The following is a 17128-nucleotide window of genomic DNA, read 5'->3' as shown; positions in this document are numbered from 1 at the left end:
CTCCCTCCCTTCTTTTCTTCCTCCCTCCTTCCCTCCCTTCCTTTTTCCTTCCCTCCCTCCCTCTCTCCCCATCCCTTCCTTCCTCCTTCCCTTCTTTCCTTCCTCCCTACTTCCTTTCTTTCCCCTACTCTTCCCTCTCTGTCCAGTCTCCCTTCTTTTCTCTCCCTCCCCCTCTCCCCATTCTCCTCTCTCCAAGACCTCCCCCCAGAGCCCAGAAGGCTATGCTACTCAAACCCCCGAAGAGCTCCCTCAGCTACCTCCAGGTTCCTCTGCTGTCGTTGAAGGGATTGCACAGATGACAGATCTTGGCCATAGTCTCCTTGACACAACGTGGCAGCCTTTTCCTGTATACAGCTCCATAACTCAGCCGCTGCCTGGTGAAACCCGTGGACCTCTCTGGCAGCCACCAGGTTCTGAGAAAACAAGAAAAGGACTGGAGATGTGTCTGAATAAATCCCTACCTCAGGAATCAAGAGGACCTGGATTCAAATCCTACTTCTGATGCTGATGACCTGTGTGACTGAGCAAATTACTGTGCCTCCCTGGGGCTTAGTTTCCTCATTTGTAAAATGAGAGGATTGGACTAGATGGCTTCTCAAGCCCCTTCCAGCTCTAGGTCTATGATCCTATGATGAAAATAGGCATAACCTTTGATCCAGAGACCCTACTGTTAGGTAGGTGTGTACCCCCAAGGGAGCCAAAGATGGAAAGGTTCCAGATGAATGGAAATAGTTCTAGCATCACTTTTTTAAGCCCTTACCTTCCTTTTTAGAATCAACACTGTATTGGTTCCAAGGTAAAAGAGAAGTAAGGGCTGGGCAACTGGGGTTAAGTGACTTGCCCAGGATCACACAACTAGGAAGTGTCTGAGGCCAGATTTAAACCTAGGACCTCCTGTCTCTAGGCCTGGCTCTCTATCTAATGAGTCATTTGAAGAACTAGAAACAGAAGAGATAGCCATTGACTGGGGGGTTTGGGGGGGGGGATGACTAAGGAGAAGAATGAGACCCAAGTACCATAGCAATGGGAAGGAGTGGATTCAACATGTAAAACTGGATCACAATCAGAGCTGTATTCAAATTATACTATTAGAAGATATAATTATGCAAAATTCAGTCATTTGTTCCAATCCAATGGAAATATGCAATACCAAATGGAATAAAGTGACAGCTTTCATGGATTCCTTCTTTGTACTAATCAGGACCTAGCTGTATTTAAACAGCTCTCAAGACTTGGCAAACAGGGACAGCTAGGTGTCTCAGGGGCTAGAGAGCCAGACCTGCAGATGGGAGGTCCTGAGTTCAAATCTGACCTCAGACACTGCCTGTGACCCTGGCCCTTACTGCTCTTCTGATGCTAGGATAGAAGGTAAAGGTTTTTTTGTTGTTTTTTTTAAAAGAATGATGTATAAGAAACTTGCTTTCTTTCCTGAACTAACAATTACAAATCCTTATAGTACAAATACAGACATCAAAATGTCCTGAAGAACTCAACCAATAAACTGGACAGGAGCATAATCACAGTCTGGTTGGTTGTCCACAAATGTGAATCAAAATCACTTTTACACAATATTTTATTTTATTTTAAACCTTTATCTTCTGTCTTAGAATCAATACTGTATATTGGCTCCAAGGCAGAAGAGTGGTAAGGGTAGGCAATGGGAGTAAAGTGACTTGCCCAGGGTCACACAGCTAGGAAGTATTTGAGGCCAGATTTGAACCCAGGACCTCCCATCTCTGGATCTGACTCTCAATCCACTGAGCCACTCAGCTGCCCCCCACACAATATTTTAGATAGATACCTTCATATCAAACACTCAATCTCCAGGCTACATGGTTACTTCCAACTTCTGAAAAATTTGCACCATTCTGCATAGACATATGACCCTCTGTGGCCATGGACAAGTCTCTTTCTCATTTTATCCATTTTACCTGTCTGTGGAATGGGGACAATACCTACAGCACCCATCCCACAGAGACTTAATGGGATGTATCAGAGGGTTTTATATATATTTTCTTTTTTTCAAATTAAAAACCCTTACTTCCTGCCTTAGAATCATATTGGTTCTAAGGCAGAAGAAAGCTAAGGAGTAGACAATTGGGGTTAAATGACTTGCCCAGGGTCACATAGCTAGGAAGTGTCTGAGATCAGATCTGAATCAGGACCTCCTGATTTTAGAGTGCATAAACTATTTTTTATTTTTTATTTATTTTTATTTTTTAGAAAAAAAAATTTCCATGGTTACATGATTCATGTTCTTGCTCTCCCTCATCCCAGTAGCTGATGCGCATTTCCACTGGTTTCTTCATGTACCATTGATCAAGACCTATTTCCATATTATTCATAATTGTTCTAGGGTGGTCATTAAGAGTCTACATCCAAATCGTGTCCACATCAACTCATGAGTTCAAGCAGCTGTTTTTCTTCTGTTTCCACTCCTGCAGTTCTTCCTCTGAATGTGGGTAGCGTTCTTTTCCATAAATCCCTCAGAATTGTCCTGGGTCATTGCATTGCTGTTATTACAGAAGTCCATTACATTTGATTTTACCACAGCATATCAGTCTCTGTGTACAATGTTCTTCTGGCTCTGCTCCTTTTGCTCTGCATCAATTCCTGGAGGTCTTTCCAGTTCACATGGAATTCCTCCAGTTTATTATTCCTTTGAGCACAATAGTATTCCATCACTAGCATATACCACAATTTGTTTAGCCATTCCCCAATTGAAGGGCATACCCTCGTTTTCCAATTTTTTTTGTCACCACAAAGAGCATGGCTTTAAATTTTTTTGTACATGTCTTTTCCCCTATGATCTCTTTGGGGTACAAACCCAACAATGGTATGGCTGGATCAAAGGGCAAGCAGTCTTTTAGCGCTCTTTGGGCATAGTTCCAAATTGCCATCCAGAATGGTTGGATCAGTTCACAACTCCACCAGCAATGCATTAATGTCCCAATTTTGCCACGTCCCTTCCAACATTCATTACTCTCTCCTGCTACCATTTTAGCCAATCTGCTGGGTGTGAGGTGATAGGTCAGAATTGTTTTGATTTGCATTTCTCTAATTATTAGAGATTTAGAACACTTTCTCATGTCCTTATTGATAGTTTTGATTTCTTTATCTGAAAATTGCCTATTCATGTCCCTAGCTCATTTATTGATTGGAGAATGGCCTAATTTTTTGTACAATTGATTTAACTCCTTGTATATTTGAGCAATTAGACCTTTGTCAGAGTTTTTTGTTATAAAGATTTTTTCCCAGTTTGTTGTTTCCCTTCTGATTTTAGTTGCATTGTTTTTGTTTGTACAAAACCCTTTTAATTTAATGTAATCAAAATTATTTATTTTACATTTTGTAATTTTTTCTAACTCTTGCTTGGTTTTAAAATCTTTCCTTTCCCAGAGATCTGACAAGTATACTATTCTGTGTTCACCTAATTTTCTTATAATTTCCTTCTTTATATTCAAGTTTTACCCACTCTGAATTTATCTTGGTGTAGGGTGTGAGATGCTGATCTAAACCTAATCTCTCCCATATTGTTTTCCAATTTCCCCAGCAGTTTTTGTCAAATAGTGAATTTTTGTCCCCAAAGTTGGGCTCTTTGGGTTTATCATAAACTGCCTTGCTGATGTCACTTACCCCAAGTCTATTCCACTGATCCTTCCTTCTGTCTCTTAGTCAGTACCATATCGTTTTTTTTTTAAATTTTTTTTTAAACCTTTAACTTCTGTGTATTGGCTCCTTGGTGGAAGAGTGGTAAGGGTGGGCAATGGGGGTCAAGTGACTTGCCCAGGGTCACATAGCTGGGAAGTGTCTGAGGCCGGATTTGAACCTAGGACCTCCCGTCTCTAGGCCTGACTTTCAATCCACTGAGCTACCCAGCTGCCCCAGTACCATATTGTTTTGATGACTGCTGCCTTATAGTATAGTTTAATATCTGGTACTGCTAGGCCACCTTCCTTAATTTTTTTTTCATTATTTTCCTTGATATTCTTGATCTTTTGTTCTTTCAAATGAACTTTGTATTAGTTTTTTCTAATTCTGTAAAAGAGTTTCTTGGTAGTTTAATGTGTATGGCACTAAATAAGTAAATTAATTTGGGTAGAATGGTCATTTTTATTATGTTATCTTGTCCTACTCATGAGGAATCAATGTTTTACCAGTTCTTTAGATCTAATTTTAATTGGGTGGAAAGGGTTTCATAGTTGTGTTGTATAATTCCTGTGTTTGTCTTGGTAGATAGATTCCCAAGTATTTTATATTGTCTAGGGTGATTTTAAATGGAATTTCTCTTTCTAACTCTTCCTGCTGCAATGTGTTGGAAATATATAGAAATGCTGATGATTTATGTGTGTTTATTTTTTATTCTGCATCTTTGCTAAAGTTGTTGATTATTTCCACTAACTTTTTAGTTGAATCTCTGGGATTTTTTAAGTAGACCATCATATCATCTGCAAAGAGTGATAGCTTGGTCTCCTCACTGCCTATTTTAATGCCTTCAATTTCTTTTTCTTCTCTAATTGCTACTGCTAGTGTTTCTAGTACAATGTTAAATAATAGAGGTGATAATGGGCATCCTTTTTTCATGCCTGATCTTATTGGGAAGGCTTCTAATTTATCCCCATTGCATATGATGCTGTTGAAGGTTTTAGATATATACTGTTTATTATTTTTAGGAAAGGTCCTTCTATTTCTATACTTTCTAGTGTTTTCAATAGGAATGGGTGTTGTATTTTGTCAAAGGCTTTTTCAGCATCTATTGAGATAATCATGTGTTTTTTGTTTGTTAGTTTGTTGATACAGTCAATTATGTGGATGGTTTTCCTAATGATGAACCATCCTTGCATTTCTGGTATAAATCCCATCTGATCATGATGGATAATCCTCTTGATCACTTGCTGGAGTCTCTTTGCTAGTATTCTATTTTAAGATTTTTGCATCTATGTTCATTAGGGAGATTGGTCTGTAGTTTTCTTTCTCTGTTTTTGGTCTGCCTGGCTTTGCAAACAAATGCAAAAAAAGCAGAAATAATAAATGCAACCTTATCAGATCATAATGCAATAAAATAATTATTAGTAAGAATACATGGAGAGGCAAACCAAAAACTAATTGGAAATTAAATAATATGATTCTCCAAAATAAGTTAGTGAAAGAACAAATCATAGAAACAATTAATAATTTCATTGAAGACAATGACGATGAGACTTCTTACCAAAACCTATGGGATGCACCCAAAGCAGTTCTAAGGGAAAAATTTATGTCACTGAGTGCATATATTAACAAATTAGGAAGGGCAGAGATTAATGAATTGGGCATGCAACTTAAAAAACTAGAAAACGAACAGATTAAAATCCCCAGATGAAAACTAAATTAGAAATACTAAAAATCAAAGGAGAAATTAATAAAATTGAAAGTAAAAGAACTATTGAATTAATAAATAAGACTAGAAGCTGGTATTTTGAAAAAACAGATAAAATAGACAAAGTACTGGTAAAGCTAATAAAAAAAGGAGAGAAGAAAACCAAATTAACAGTATCAAAGATGAAAAGGAAGACTGTACCTCTAATGAAGAGGAAATTAAGGCAATCATTAAAAACTATTTTGCCCAATTATATGGCAATAAATATAGCAATCTAGGTGGTATGGATGAATATTTACAAAAATATAAATTGCCTAGATTAACAGCAGAAGAAATAGAATACTTAAATAATCCAATGTCAGAAAAAGAAATTGAACAAGCCATCAAAGAACTCCCTAAGAAAAAATCGCCAGGGCCTGATGGATTCACAAGTTAATTATATCAAACATTTAAAGAACAACTAATCCCAATACTATACAAATTATTTGACATAATAAGCAAAGAAGGAGTCCTACCAAATTCCTTTCATGACACAAATATGGTACTGATTTTAAACTTTTTTTTTTAAAAGGAGGATGAAACTTGCATTTCACGGTGGGAAATGTCCAAAGAGCCAATTCATCTATCTTTTGATGAAAAGACCATAGTCATTAAGGGGGGGAGGCTCTGTTTTGTGGGGGAAGCACCAGTTCTATATTTGGTAGAATCTGGGGCTTCCCTCTCAGACGTAAGCTCCAGAATCCTGGTAGGGGCTGACTACCAGCTGACCTCACCCTCCAGATTGGAATACATTTGCACATCTTGGATGACCAACAGTACAGCAAAAGGGTCAGAGCATAGGACTGGGCCACAGGAATGCTGATAATAATAGCTAACACTTGCATAGCAATTTAAAGTTTACAAAGCCCTTTACATACATTGTGTCCTTTGATCTTCAACACAACCCTGAGAAAGAGATGCTATTATTATCCCCATTTTACAGATGAGAAAACTGAGGCAAATACAGGTTAAGTGACTTGCCCAAGGTCACAGAGCTAGTAAGTGAGACCAGATTTGAACTCAGGTCTTCCTGACCCCACCCCCAGTATTCTAGCTATTTATTGTTCCACCCAGCCACTTACCATGGCACACCGCCCCCTCCCCATCCCCAGCAGGTTAGTTTCACTTATACCTCTGCTCGAGTCCTGATTGCTTTGTTCAGCTGTTCCCAGGAGTCCTCGATGCGGCTCCTTTGAGCCTGGATCTTGGGGTAGCACCTGAGGGCTGTCCGTTCCATATTGCCAGCCAGCTCAAGAAACCCTTGGACCTTGGCTGGGCCCAGGCTCTGCACTTCCCTTTCGAAAGTATGGAACTTCTCTTCTAGCATCTGAAAGTGTGTGACCCGGGATTCAGCGCTCCCTGTCTGTGCCTCTGCTCTGCCCAGAATATGCTGCCTCGTCCCCAATGCCCTGCTGCCCCACTAACCTGGGTTTCCTCTAAGCTCAGCCCACACACCCACTCAGACCCTGAACGCCTCCTCTCTCTGGTTGAGCAACTCGAGAGCCGGGATTCGACTAACTGATCTGAGTCTAGTCCTTCTACTTTGTAGACGATGAAGCTGGGACACAGTCAGAGCTGGGGCCAAACCCCAGCTCCCTCGGATCACTTTGTATCTGTTTGTATATAACCCATGTGACAAGTCGTGTTACCTGGCTGCAATGCCGGACTCTCAAGGACGAGGGCTAGTTACTCTTTTACCCTCTGTTTTAGAATCAATATTGTGTATCGGTTCCAAGGCAGAAGAGTAGTGAGGGCTAGGCCAGTGGTGGTGAACCTTTTAGAGACTGAGCGGCACCCCCTCACCGGCTCCCCCCTTGCCCCAGACAGGGGAGGGAGGAAGGGCTCCCATGGAGCTGCTGGGCAGAGGAGTGGGGGAAGTGAGGAATGGCCTCAGGTGCATGGAGAGGGGGAGGGGAACGGCTCCACCCTTAAGTCCCTCTGGCTTTCTAGTAATGCGCTCTGGTGAGTTATTGCAGGTGTGCCCACAGATAGGGCTCTGTGTGCCCTTTTTGGCACATGTGACATAGGTTCGCTATCCCTGGCTAGGCAATCACTGAATCTACAATGCAGTGGTATAGGACAGTGAAGGGCAAACTACGGCCTGCGGGCCAGATGTGGCCCCCTGAAATGTTCTCTCTGGCCATGGGACATTATTCCTAATCTGATGAATACAACGAGTAGGATACAATACAATGAAACTTCAAAAGAGTTGCCTTAGAAACAGACTGACAGATGAGCATTTCTTTTCCTTTGGCCCCCTCCTTAAAAAGTTTACCCATCACTGGTATAGGAGAATCTTGGCTGGGACAACCTGTTCCTTCATTAATTAATCAGCCAAGGCCCTAGAATGCTCAGAGGTAGTGCCCAGGGATTCCCTCTCCATGTGCTGAGGTCCTTTCCCTACCCCCTGATTTCCTTCCTCACCGTACAGGCCCCCTCCCTCTTTCACCTCTCATTGAGATAATATTTTATCACAAAGGCTGTACAGACATCACCTTGACATCCTCCAGGTCCTGCCCACAGTCTGGAGACTCTGCCATGGCCCGCCTGCTTGCCAACCAGGTATCCAGGAGCTGGGCCTCCCGTTCCAATCCATAAAGATTCTGTTGCTCTTGTAAGCACTGCTCTCGGCTCTTGGTCTTCTGCAGTAACCCCTTGTGGGTCTCCCTCAAAGCCTGCAGATTTGCCAGCGCCTTCAGGCTAGGAATAAGGAGAGGGTCACCTTGGGTCAGTGAGATGGCATCCTTTCTTCAACCCTCACCTTGAATGCTGATTACTCATGGAACTTTAAGCCAATCCCATAACCTCCCAGGGGACTTGGCTCCTCAATTTGTAAGCATTATATAAATGTTAGCTATTACTTCTGTTATAATTCCTTCAACAACATACCCCAAAATGATCATCTGGCTTCTGCTTGATGACTTCTGAAGTCCCTTCCAGATGTTTTTAAATTAATTAATTCGTTTGTTACATTAAAATTCCCAGGTATCTCCCTCCCTGCACTAGAAAAGGCATTATTTTGCAAAAAGATATATGTATATATAAAACTATATCTTGTTCATTTCTATTTATCAGTTCATTCTCTGGAGATGGAAATACACAAGTCATTCCTTAAACAATATTTCTCTTGCTGTATATAATGTTCTCTTGGTTCTGCTTATTTCACTCTTTATAATTTCATGTAGGTCTTTCCATGTTTTTTTTTTAACCTTACCTTCCATCTTAGAATCAATACTGTGTATTGTTCTAAGGCAGAAGAGCAGTCAGGGCTAGGCAATGGGAACTAAGTGACTTGCCCAGGGTCACACAGCTAGGAAGTGTCTGAGGCCAGATTTGAACTCAGGATCTCCCATTTCTGGGCCTGGCTCTCTATCCACTGGGCAATCCAGTTGCTACCCACCCCTTATGTGTTGTTAAATTAACTTGTTTGTCATTTCTTACTGCTCAGTATTATTCCATCACAATCAGATGCCACAACTCATTTAGTCATTCCAGATCAAAATTTCTGATCCTATGATGCTCTGCTGACCTTCCCCAATTTCTCATCCATCTCTTTGGAATATATTTACTCACCTTTCTCCTCTCAGATATCTTACTTACCTCTCTGGGTTGGTTCTGCCCTCTAGGCAGGTGCCAGTCTCCTGCAACTTCTCAAGTCGAATGTGGAATCCTTCCAGATCCTTTCTTGTGGCCTCTAGCCTCCGCAGCATGGCCCGGGCAGCTTCCTCATTCTTCCCCAGATCCTCATTGTCCAAAAGAAGGCCTCGTTCTGACAGCCAGGATTCTGCCTCTAGGAGCTGGAGAGGAATGCAATGAGATTAGATCTTCTCCCCATTCCTCTCCTCAAATTTGTTCTTAAGGATTTCGGCCAGGGACAAATTCAAAGGTTGAAGAGGAATAGGTATAGCCTAATTTTTAGGGAGCATGCCAAAGGAGCTACAAAGGAGGGTCTGGAGTAAATGAGGGAGTTAGAGTAGATTGTCCCTTCTGGCTCAAAATCTATGATCCTATAATCTAATGTAGTTTATCTCAAAATAGGTGGTTAGGTGGTGAAGTGGATAGAGCCCCGGGCCTGGAGTCAGAAAGATTCTTCTTCCTGATTTCAAATATGGCATTGACCCTGGGTGATTCACTTAACTCTATTTGCCTCAGTTTCCTCATCTATAAAATGAGTTGGACAGAGATATGGCAAACAACTCCAGTATCTTTGCCAAGAAAACTCCAAATGGGGTCAGAAAGAGTCAGACATGACTGAATGACAACAAATTTCCTTAAATACTGGGTCCCTTCTAGTTTCTTCTCATTCTGTCATCTCTCACTCTTCTCACCTCTGTCAGAAACTGCTGGGCTTCACGAACTTGCTGTAGCCTCCATCTTCTCTGTTCTGCCTCACCCCGAAGTCTGCCCATTGCTGTTTTCAGCTGCTGTAGCCGGGTAGCCACTTCACTGGCAGCAAAATGGCCCCCCTGAACCAGCTTGTGACCTGTGTCCAGTACCACCTGGGCCAGAGCCTCATGGCTGCTGATCTCATCTTCCAAGTTCTGCAAGTTCAAAAGAAGGTCATCCTAGAGGTGAAAGAACCCCCATAGCTCCCCAGCATGTTCCCAATGACTTTGTCATACTGAAACAGAGATGCTAAGAATTCCTAATTCTATTCCATTGGAGGCAGCATGGTATAGTTGATAGATAGCTGATGTTGAAGTAAGGAAGATCTGGGCTCAAATGCTCCTTCTGAAAATAGGCCTGGGGCAAGCCACTTAACCTTTTAGTGCTCTAGGTGACTAAGATTATATTACATTGAAGGTGTTGACCTACTAGAGAGCAGAGGGAGCTTCCTCACCTGGGAGTTCCCTAAACCAATAAAATTACAGGTCCAGGCTCTGTCTCATGTTGCTCTCCCATAATGCTAGCATGAGAAGTATATAACAGAAAGAATTTGGATTCTTAGAACTTAGTTTTGTTTATTTTTTATGACCCTGACTTTCTGTCTTAGAATCAAAACTGTATTGGTTCTAAGGCAGAAGACTGGCAAGGGCTGGACAGTAGGGTTAAGTGACTTGCCCAGGGTCACAGAGCTATGAAATGTCTAAGGTCAAATTTGAACCCAAGACCTCCTGTCTCCAGACCTGACTATTCTCTGAGCTACCTAGAACTGTAGATTTGAACATCCTTTGCAAAGTCCCCAACTCACCACTCCCTATACCAACAGAACCCAGTGCTTTGAAAAAAACATCTAACCACATTGAATCATCCTTTATCTTCTTAATTTCCATCCTCTTTATATTCCTTATGAAGTATGGTTGCTTATTGAGTTACATTTATGGTTACTTAACAAGTATCATGAGAGCTACACAAAATTGCTCTGAATCATCCTTAGGAACTTAGCTAATGCTTTGATTAACAAAACTATTAATTATTAATAAATCAATAATCAATAATCCCTGGTACAGGGAGTGGTGAGTTGGGGACTTTGCAAAGGCTGCTCAAATCTAGGGGATGATAACTAACTATGCTATAACCATGGGCCCTGGAAGACCCCCTCCTAATAAGTCTATGTAATTAAGAACCAATCATAGTCTAAGTTTAGTTTTCATCACTGAATCATTTTGGTACCCTCTGTATCTGTGTTGGGGTATGGAGAGGGCTGCTCTGTTCCTCCTCTTCACAGTGCCTGAGGACATTTTTTGCATGCCCCTCCCCTCTGTCCAACCACCCAATGTGAGCACTTCCTCCCTCCACTATCTGGGGTTTGTGGTGGTGGTGGTGGGGGCTCACAGGCAGCTTGAAATTGAAGTTTGGGCATGCGATCTTGAAAATGTTCATCAACACTGCTCTATAACTTGCCACTGGACTCTTTTGATCCCCTATATAACCTGTTGCCTTTCCAACCGTATAAAAAGTTGGTCTGCTGGAGGTGTCTCTGGTCATGAGGGATGGTTGACCTCTATTATTGGTAATTGATAGCCTTGCCAAAAAATAGATTATGCTTGGATTTTCCGTGTCTCAGTTTCTCATTATAACAGATTTGGCATGAAAAATCTTGGGTTTCTAAAGATAGTGGGGATGGGGTTAGGTGAGTGTGAGGAAAGGAACTATAACAGAAGAGTTGGGTGGATGGGTCAATTCAACTCAACAAATAATCTTTAAGCCTTTACTATGCATTAGATAATGGGGAAGGAAAGACAAAAATGAAAACATTCCCTGCCCTCAAAGAGCTTATATTCTACTGATGATCATGGGCAACTAGGCCTCCTTGGGTGTCTTTTTTCCATTTATAAAATGAAAGAACTTGGACTGATCCCTATGATCCCTTCCAGTCCTAAATCTAGGATGCTATAGACTTCCCTAGAGTTTGAACCTAACTCTAGAGATTGATTATTCCCCCTCATTCCTCCTCACAAGTGTTCTCTTCATTCCCCTGAGGTTATGATCTACCTGGTGCTTCTCTTGGAGCTGCTGAATAGCATTCAAGGTCTGTCCATGGTCTTGAGTGCTAGCCAAGGGCAGCTTCTCCTGTATCCAAGCCAGCTCGTCTTCCACATCCTGAAAGAACTGGTACAGAAGACTCTTGGACTCCAAGGCTCCCCGGCGCTCCCGGAGGGGCTCTCTCAGGTTTGTGTATCTGGCACGGGACAACCACCAATGACAGGGAGGGTAGGATAGGGGTGAGGAAGGGAGAGACAGAGGAAGAACTGAAAAGTTGGTGTTGGTAAGAAGAAATGCTCAAACTTAACCTGCCCCCCCAAAAGAATTCCTTATCTTTGCCACAATTCTTCTCTTCTTGTGAACTTCCTTATTTTTTCTTAAGGGTACCACTATCCTTCCAGTGTCCTGGGATTGAAACTTGGTTTATCATCCTCAACTCCTCATTCACAGTCACCCCACATACCCCATCTATTGAAAAGTTCTATTATTTCACCTTAACAACACGTCTGGCATGCTTTCCCTTCTTACCACTCATATATCTTCATCGCCATACACCTAGACTATTGTCTTTAAAAAAAATTCTTACTTTCTGTCCTAGTAACAACTAAGACAGAAAGGCAAGGGCTGGGCAAATTGGGTTAAGTGACTTGCCCAGGGTCACATAACTAAGAAGGAAGAAGAAGGAGGAAAGAAAGAAAGAAGGAAGAAAGAAAGAAAGAAAGGGAGAAAGAAAGGAAGGAAGAAAGAAAAGGAAAGGAAAGAACGAAAAGAAGAGTGGACACATGGGAGGAATTACTTGCCTCTCCAGCAACATCTGAGTCTGTTCTTCTATCTCCCCAGCTAGGAAGTGGCCTTCACAGCCAAAGGCATGGGCCTGGTCCATCAGTGACTGAACCAGTCCCTCTTGCCCCTCCATGGCTGCCTCCAGCTCCGCCTGTGCTGCCAGCAGCTCCTTCACACCTGCTAAGTCTTGTCCACCCAGGGGAGCCTGAAGCTCCTCCTCCAGGTTCTGCAGCCACTTCTCCATCCCCTCCACTTTCCTCTGGAAATGCAGGGCCTTGGGGGAGAGCAGAGTATAAATGAAGTACTGGAGGAAGGGGAGGTCCCCTTTGACCATCCTCTCTGGTTAGCCCAGTTCTAAGCAGCTGAGTTTTTCCCTGTCCCCTCACCCCCCACCTCCCTGGCACCTCCACCACCTTATAAGCATCCTGTAATTTTGTTCCCTTCTTTAGGCAGTTGGCCTGCAGCTGACTCCAGAGCTCTCCTATCTCCTGTAGCTGTTCCTGAATGGTCTCCAGGGCAGGATGTCCCTCCTTCAACAGTTTCTCCCCTTCCTGAAGCCAAAAAGAAGAGTATATCCCCTTTTTTAAAGTTACTATTTATTTTTATATATAACATAATATGTAACATAACAATATAACACAGATATGAATTATCATAAATACATGGTAAATGATACTAAATATGCTTACTCAAGAAAAAAAATTCTCCCATTAGCTATGTCCAACAATCTCTCCTTTTTTCTCCCTCCCCTTCCCACCCCTCCTCCCTCCCCCAGAAGGGTATAGTATTCTATTATCGAGGGTATAGTATCATATGGCACATCCACTTTTTAGCCCAGGGGCTGGGGCAAGGATGGTGGCAGAGGCTCGAGTTGACTTGGCACAGCTCTTATTGGCTCACGTGCCGTCCCTGAACAGACACCATCTGGGTCGGTCTCTCTTTTCTCTGGCCGTAACCCAGAATGTTCTCCTTCCTCCCTGCTGCCTCTTCTCATCTCCAGCTTTCTTCAAGACTCAGCTCAAATGGTACCTTCTGCAAGAGGCTTTTCCAGGTCTCCCCCTGCTGCTAAGGTGACCTTCCATCCACGCTGTATGAATCTCAGATGTTTTGTTGTTCCATCGTGTCTGACTCTTCACGACCCCATTTGGAGTTTTCTTGGCAACGTTATTGGAGTGGTTTGCCCTTTCCTTCTCTAGCTCATTTTACAGGTGGGGAAACTAAGACAAACAGGGTTAAGTGACTTGCCAGGGTCACACAGCTAGTAAATGTCTGAGGCTGGATTTGAACTCAGATCCTCGTGACTCTATCCACTGTGCCACCTGGTGCCCCTCTCTGAAATGTCACTATTTATATGTTACCTCCCCAGTAAAATGTAAGCTCCTGGAAGGCAGAGACTGTTTTTGTCCCTCTCTGTATTTCTAGCACTTAGCACAGTGCCTGGCACATTGGTTGTTCAGTCATGTCTGACTCTTCATGCCCCCGAGGGCCACAGGGTGCCAATGCCACCTAGGAGGCTGTCTTGGCAAAGGTGGTGGAGGGGTTTGCCATTTCCTTCTCCAGCAGGTTAAGGCAGAGGGTCAGTGCCTTGCCCAGGCTCACACAGCTGGGAAATATCTGAGTGTAGGTTTGAATTGAGGTCTTCCTGACTCCAGGCTCAGAGCTCTCTCCCCTGAGCCCCCTTGCTGGCTCCTAGGCAAACAGAGGTACAGTGACTGATCCAGAGTCACTCAGCTTGAAGGGGAGAGACTGGAGGCAGAAAGACTCGTGATGGGGCTGTTGTGTGATGAGGGCCTGGCCTAAGTGGCTGGTGGTTATGTGAATGAGGAGAAGGGATGGAGGGGAGAGAAATTAGGGAGCTGGAGTCAGACTTAGAATCAGGAAGGCTTGGGAATAGATCAGAGGTGTGCAGAGGCCAGGGAGAGGAAGGAGATGAGAACCTGGGAGAGTGGGTGCACCCTCTGCCAGAAAAAGAGACCAAGAAAATGTCGCATTCTGGCAGGGGAGGGAGTCATGAGATCGTGGATTTAGAGTGGAAAGAAACCTTCAAGGCCATCTAATTTAACATTTTACAGACAAGGAGATTGAGGCCATAGAGAGGTAAAATAACTTGTCCAGGGTCACACCATCACTAAGTGTCTGAGGCAGGGTTTGAACTCAGGTCTTTATCCAAGTCTGTCATTTACCACCATGCTACCTAGCGACCTTAAAAACCATTTTTTGGGGGCAGCTGGGTGACTCTGTGGATAGAGACCAGGTATGGAGTCAGGAGGTCCTGGGTTTAAATCTGACCTCAGATACTTCCTAGTTGGGTGACCGTGGACAAGTCACTTCACTCCCATTGCCTAGCCCTTAGTGCTCTTCTTGATTCTAAGACAGAAGGCAAGGGTTTAAAAGAGTCATTGGCTCAGTGAATGGAGAGCCAGGCCTAGAGATGGAAGGTCCTAGGCTCAAATCTGACTTCAGACACTTCCTAGCTGTGTGACTTTGGACGAGTCACTTAACCCCAGTTGCCTAGCCTTCTGTCTTTGTATTGCCTCAAAGACAAACAGTATGGGTTAAAAAATCCTTTTGGACATGTGTTTGATATGCCTAATGAGAGATGTCCCATAGGCAGTCCATGGCAGCTCTGCCATCCCACTGCATTGGTATCCATCCTGACCAATGGATGCGTCCCGTCCCCGGGAGCCCTTACCATCTGCAGTCTATTGATTTGGGCAGTGTTGGCATCCAGCTCTGCCTGGAAGCTCTGATGCTTTTGCAGTTGGGCCTTCAGGGTGCTCAGGTCCTGCCAACCCTCATCTAAGGCCACAAGGTTCTTCTCTCCCAGCCACATGGATACCTGAAGAAGAGAAAGGCCTGCTGCCATTTGCATTCCCCCTTTTCTTTTTAAAAACCCTTATTTTACATCTTAGTATGTGTATTGGTTCCAAGGTAGAAAGGCAGTAAGGCCTAGGCAATAGAGGTTAAGTGACTTGCCCAAGGTCACATAGCTAGAAAGTGTCTGAGGTCAGATTTGAACTCAGGATCTCCTATTTCTGTGCCTGGCACTGTGCTACTTAGCTACCCTTCATTCCCCTTTTTCTAATAAAATTATCTGAGTATGGGGGTCAGCTCGGTGGCTCAGTGGACTGAGAGCTAAGCCTAGAGTTGGGAGGTTCTGGGTTCAAATCTGGCCTCAGACATTTCCTAGTTATGTGACCCTAGGCAAGTCACTTAACCCCACTGCCTAGCCCTTATTGCTCTTCTACCTTAGAATCACAATGGAAGTTAAAGGTTTTAAAAAAACATTAAGAAAAAAACCCCAAGAAGTCTGCCCTTAAACAGATAAACTGTCCTGTGGGATGATTCATAGATCTAGAAGCTTAGAGCCTTCTAGGCCAACCTTATTTTGCAGATGAAGAAATCAAGCAGGTTAAATGACTTGCTTAAGGTCACACAGAAAGTAAAAGACAACATTTGAAGCCAGAACCAGTGGTTTCTCAATGAGATAACTTCTTCTCCATCTCTCCTTCCTTCTGCCACCCGGCAGGGCTCAGACCCGATCACTGTAGAATTGTCAGACCTCAAAGGATTCCTGTAGGAATCTCTGTAACTGCTGGAACTCCTCTAGCTGGTGCCGTCGGACCTGGATTCTCTCCAGCAGCTTCTCCTTCCTGTGAAGAAAGGCCATTGTCTGTGGATGCAGGGTCAAGATGGGCAATGGTCTGAGATATGTTATTTAAGAGTACTCCCCTGCTAGGGAAGAAATCCTTGGAGAGCGCTCTACTTTGTGAAAAACAAAACAAAACACTGACTCTGGATTTGAACCCTGAACCTCCTGTCTCTAGGTCTGTAGCCTTTATTTTTCTATCTTCCTACTTTCTGGATATATTCTTTCCTCTTCCCCTACCCAGTGAGCTACTCTTATAACAAAGAATTTTTTAAAAAGGCAATAAAACAATTCAGCAAATAAATTTGACAATGCCTGCAATTTTCCACACCCATAGTCTCCCACCTCTGCAAAGAAGGGAGATAGGTGCATTTTCTCATCCCTTCTTTAGGTCAAGTTTGGTCATTATAATCCTACTATGTTCAGTTAGGGGTTCCCCTATGTCTTTATTCTTTCCATTTACCTTGTTGTAATCATCATTTAAAAACAAACAAAAAAAAAACCCCTTACTACCTCTCTCTTACAATTGTATTGGTTCCAAGGCAGAAAAGTGGTAAGGGCTAGACAATTGGGATTAAGTGATTTGTCCAGAGTCTCACAGCTAACAAGTATCTGAGGCAGCAAGACAGTCTTCGATAAAACCAAAGAACTCAGCTTTTGGGATAAAAATCCACTATTTGACAAAAACTGCTGGGAAAATTGGAAAACAATATGGAAGAAATTAGGTTTAGATCAACATATCACACCCTACACCAAGATAAATTCAGAATGGGTGAATGACTTGAATATAAAGAGGAAAACTATAAATAAGTTAAGTGAACATAGAATAGGTTACTTGTCAGATCTCTGGGAAAGGAAAGATTTTAAAACCAAGC

General features: G+C 42.9%; 1 protein-coding gene across 1 annotated transcript in view; it reads right to left on the bottom strand.

Moving 5' to 3' along the window:
• SPTBN5 (spectrin beta, non-erythrocytic 5) overlaps positions 1-17128 on the bottom strand; it is a 91592-nt gene that overhangs the window by 7238 nt on the left and 67226 nt on the right. The window contains exons 48-57 of the mRNA XM_044665113.1: positions 16167-16257; positions 15297-15443; positions 13018-13155; positions 12622-12878; positions 11831-12017; positions 9724-9936; positions 8996-9192; positions 7891-8095; positions 6528-6722; positions 258-413 (exon numbers count right to left, since the gene is read on the bottom strand). Of these exons, the coding sequence (XP_044521048.1) occupies positions 258-413; positions 6528-6722; positions 7891-8095; positions 8996-9192; positions 9724-9936; positions 11831-12017; positions 12622-12878; positions 13018-13155; positions 15297-15443; positions 16167-16257 (1786 nt within the window). The remainder of the gene's footprint in view (positions 1-257; positions 414-6527; positions 6723-7890; positions 8096-8995; positions 9193-9723; positions 9937-11830; positions 12018-12621; positions 12879-13017; positions 13156-15296; positions 15444-16166; positions 16258-17128) is intronic.

The sequence above is a fragment of the Gracilinanus agilis genome, chromosome 2 (genome assembly GCF_016433145.1).
Source record: "Gracilinanus agilis isolate LMUSP501 chromosome 2, AgileGrace, whole genome shotgun sequence".
Lineage (NCBI taxonomy): Eukaryota > Metazoa > Chordata > Mammalia > Didelphimorphia > Didelphidae > Gracilinanus > Gracilinanus agilis.
The sequence above is the reverse complement of the archived record's forward strand: the minus strand, read 5'-3'. Positions and strand labels throughout refer to the sequence as shown.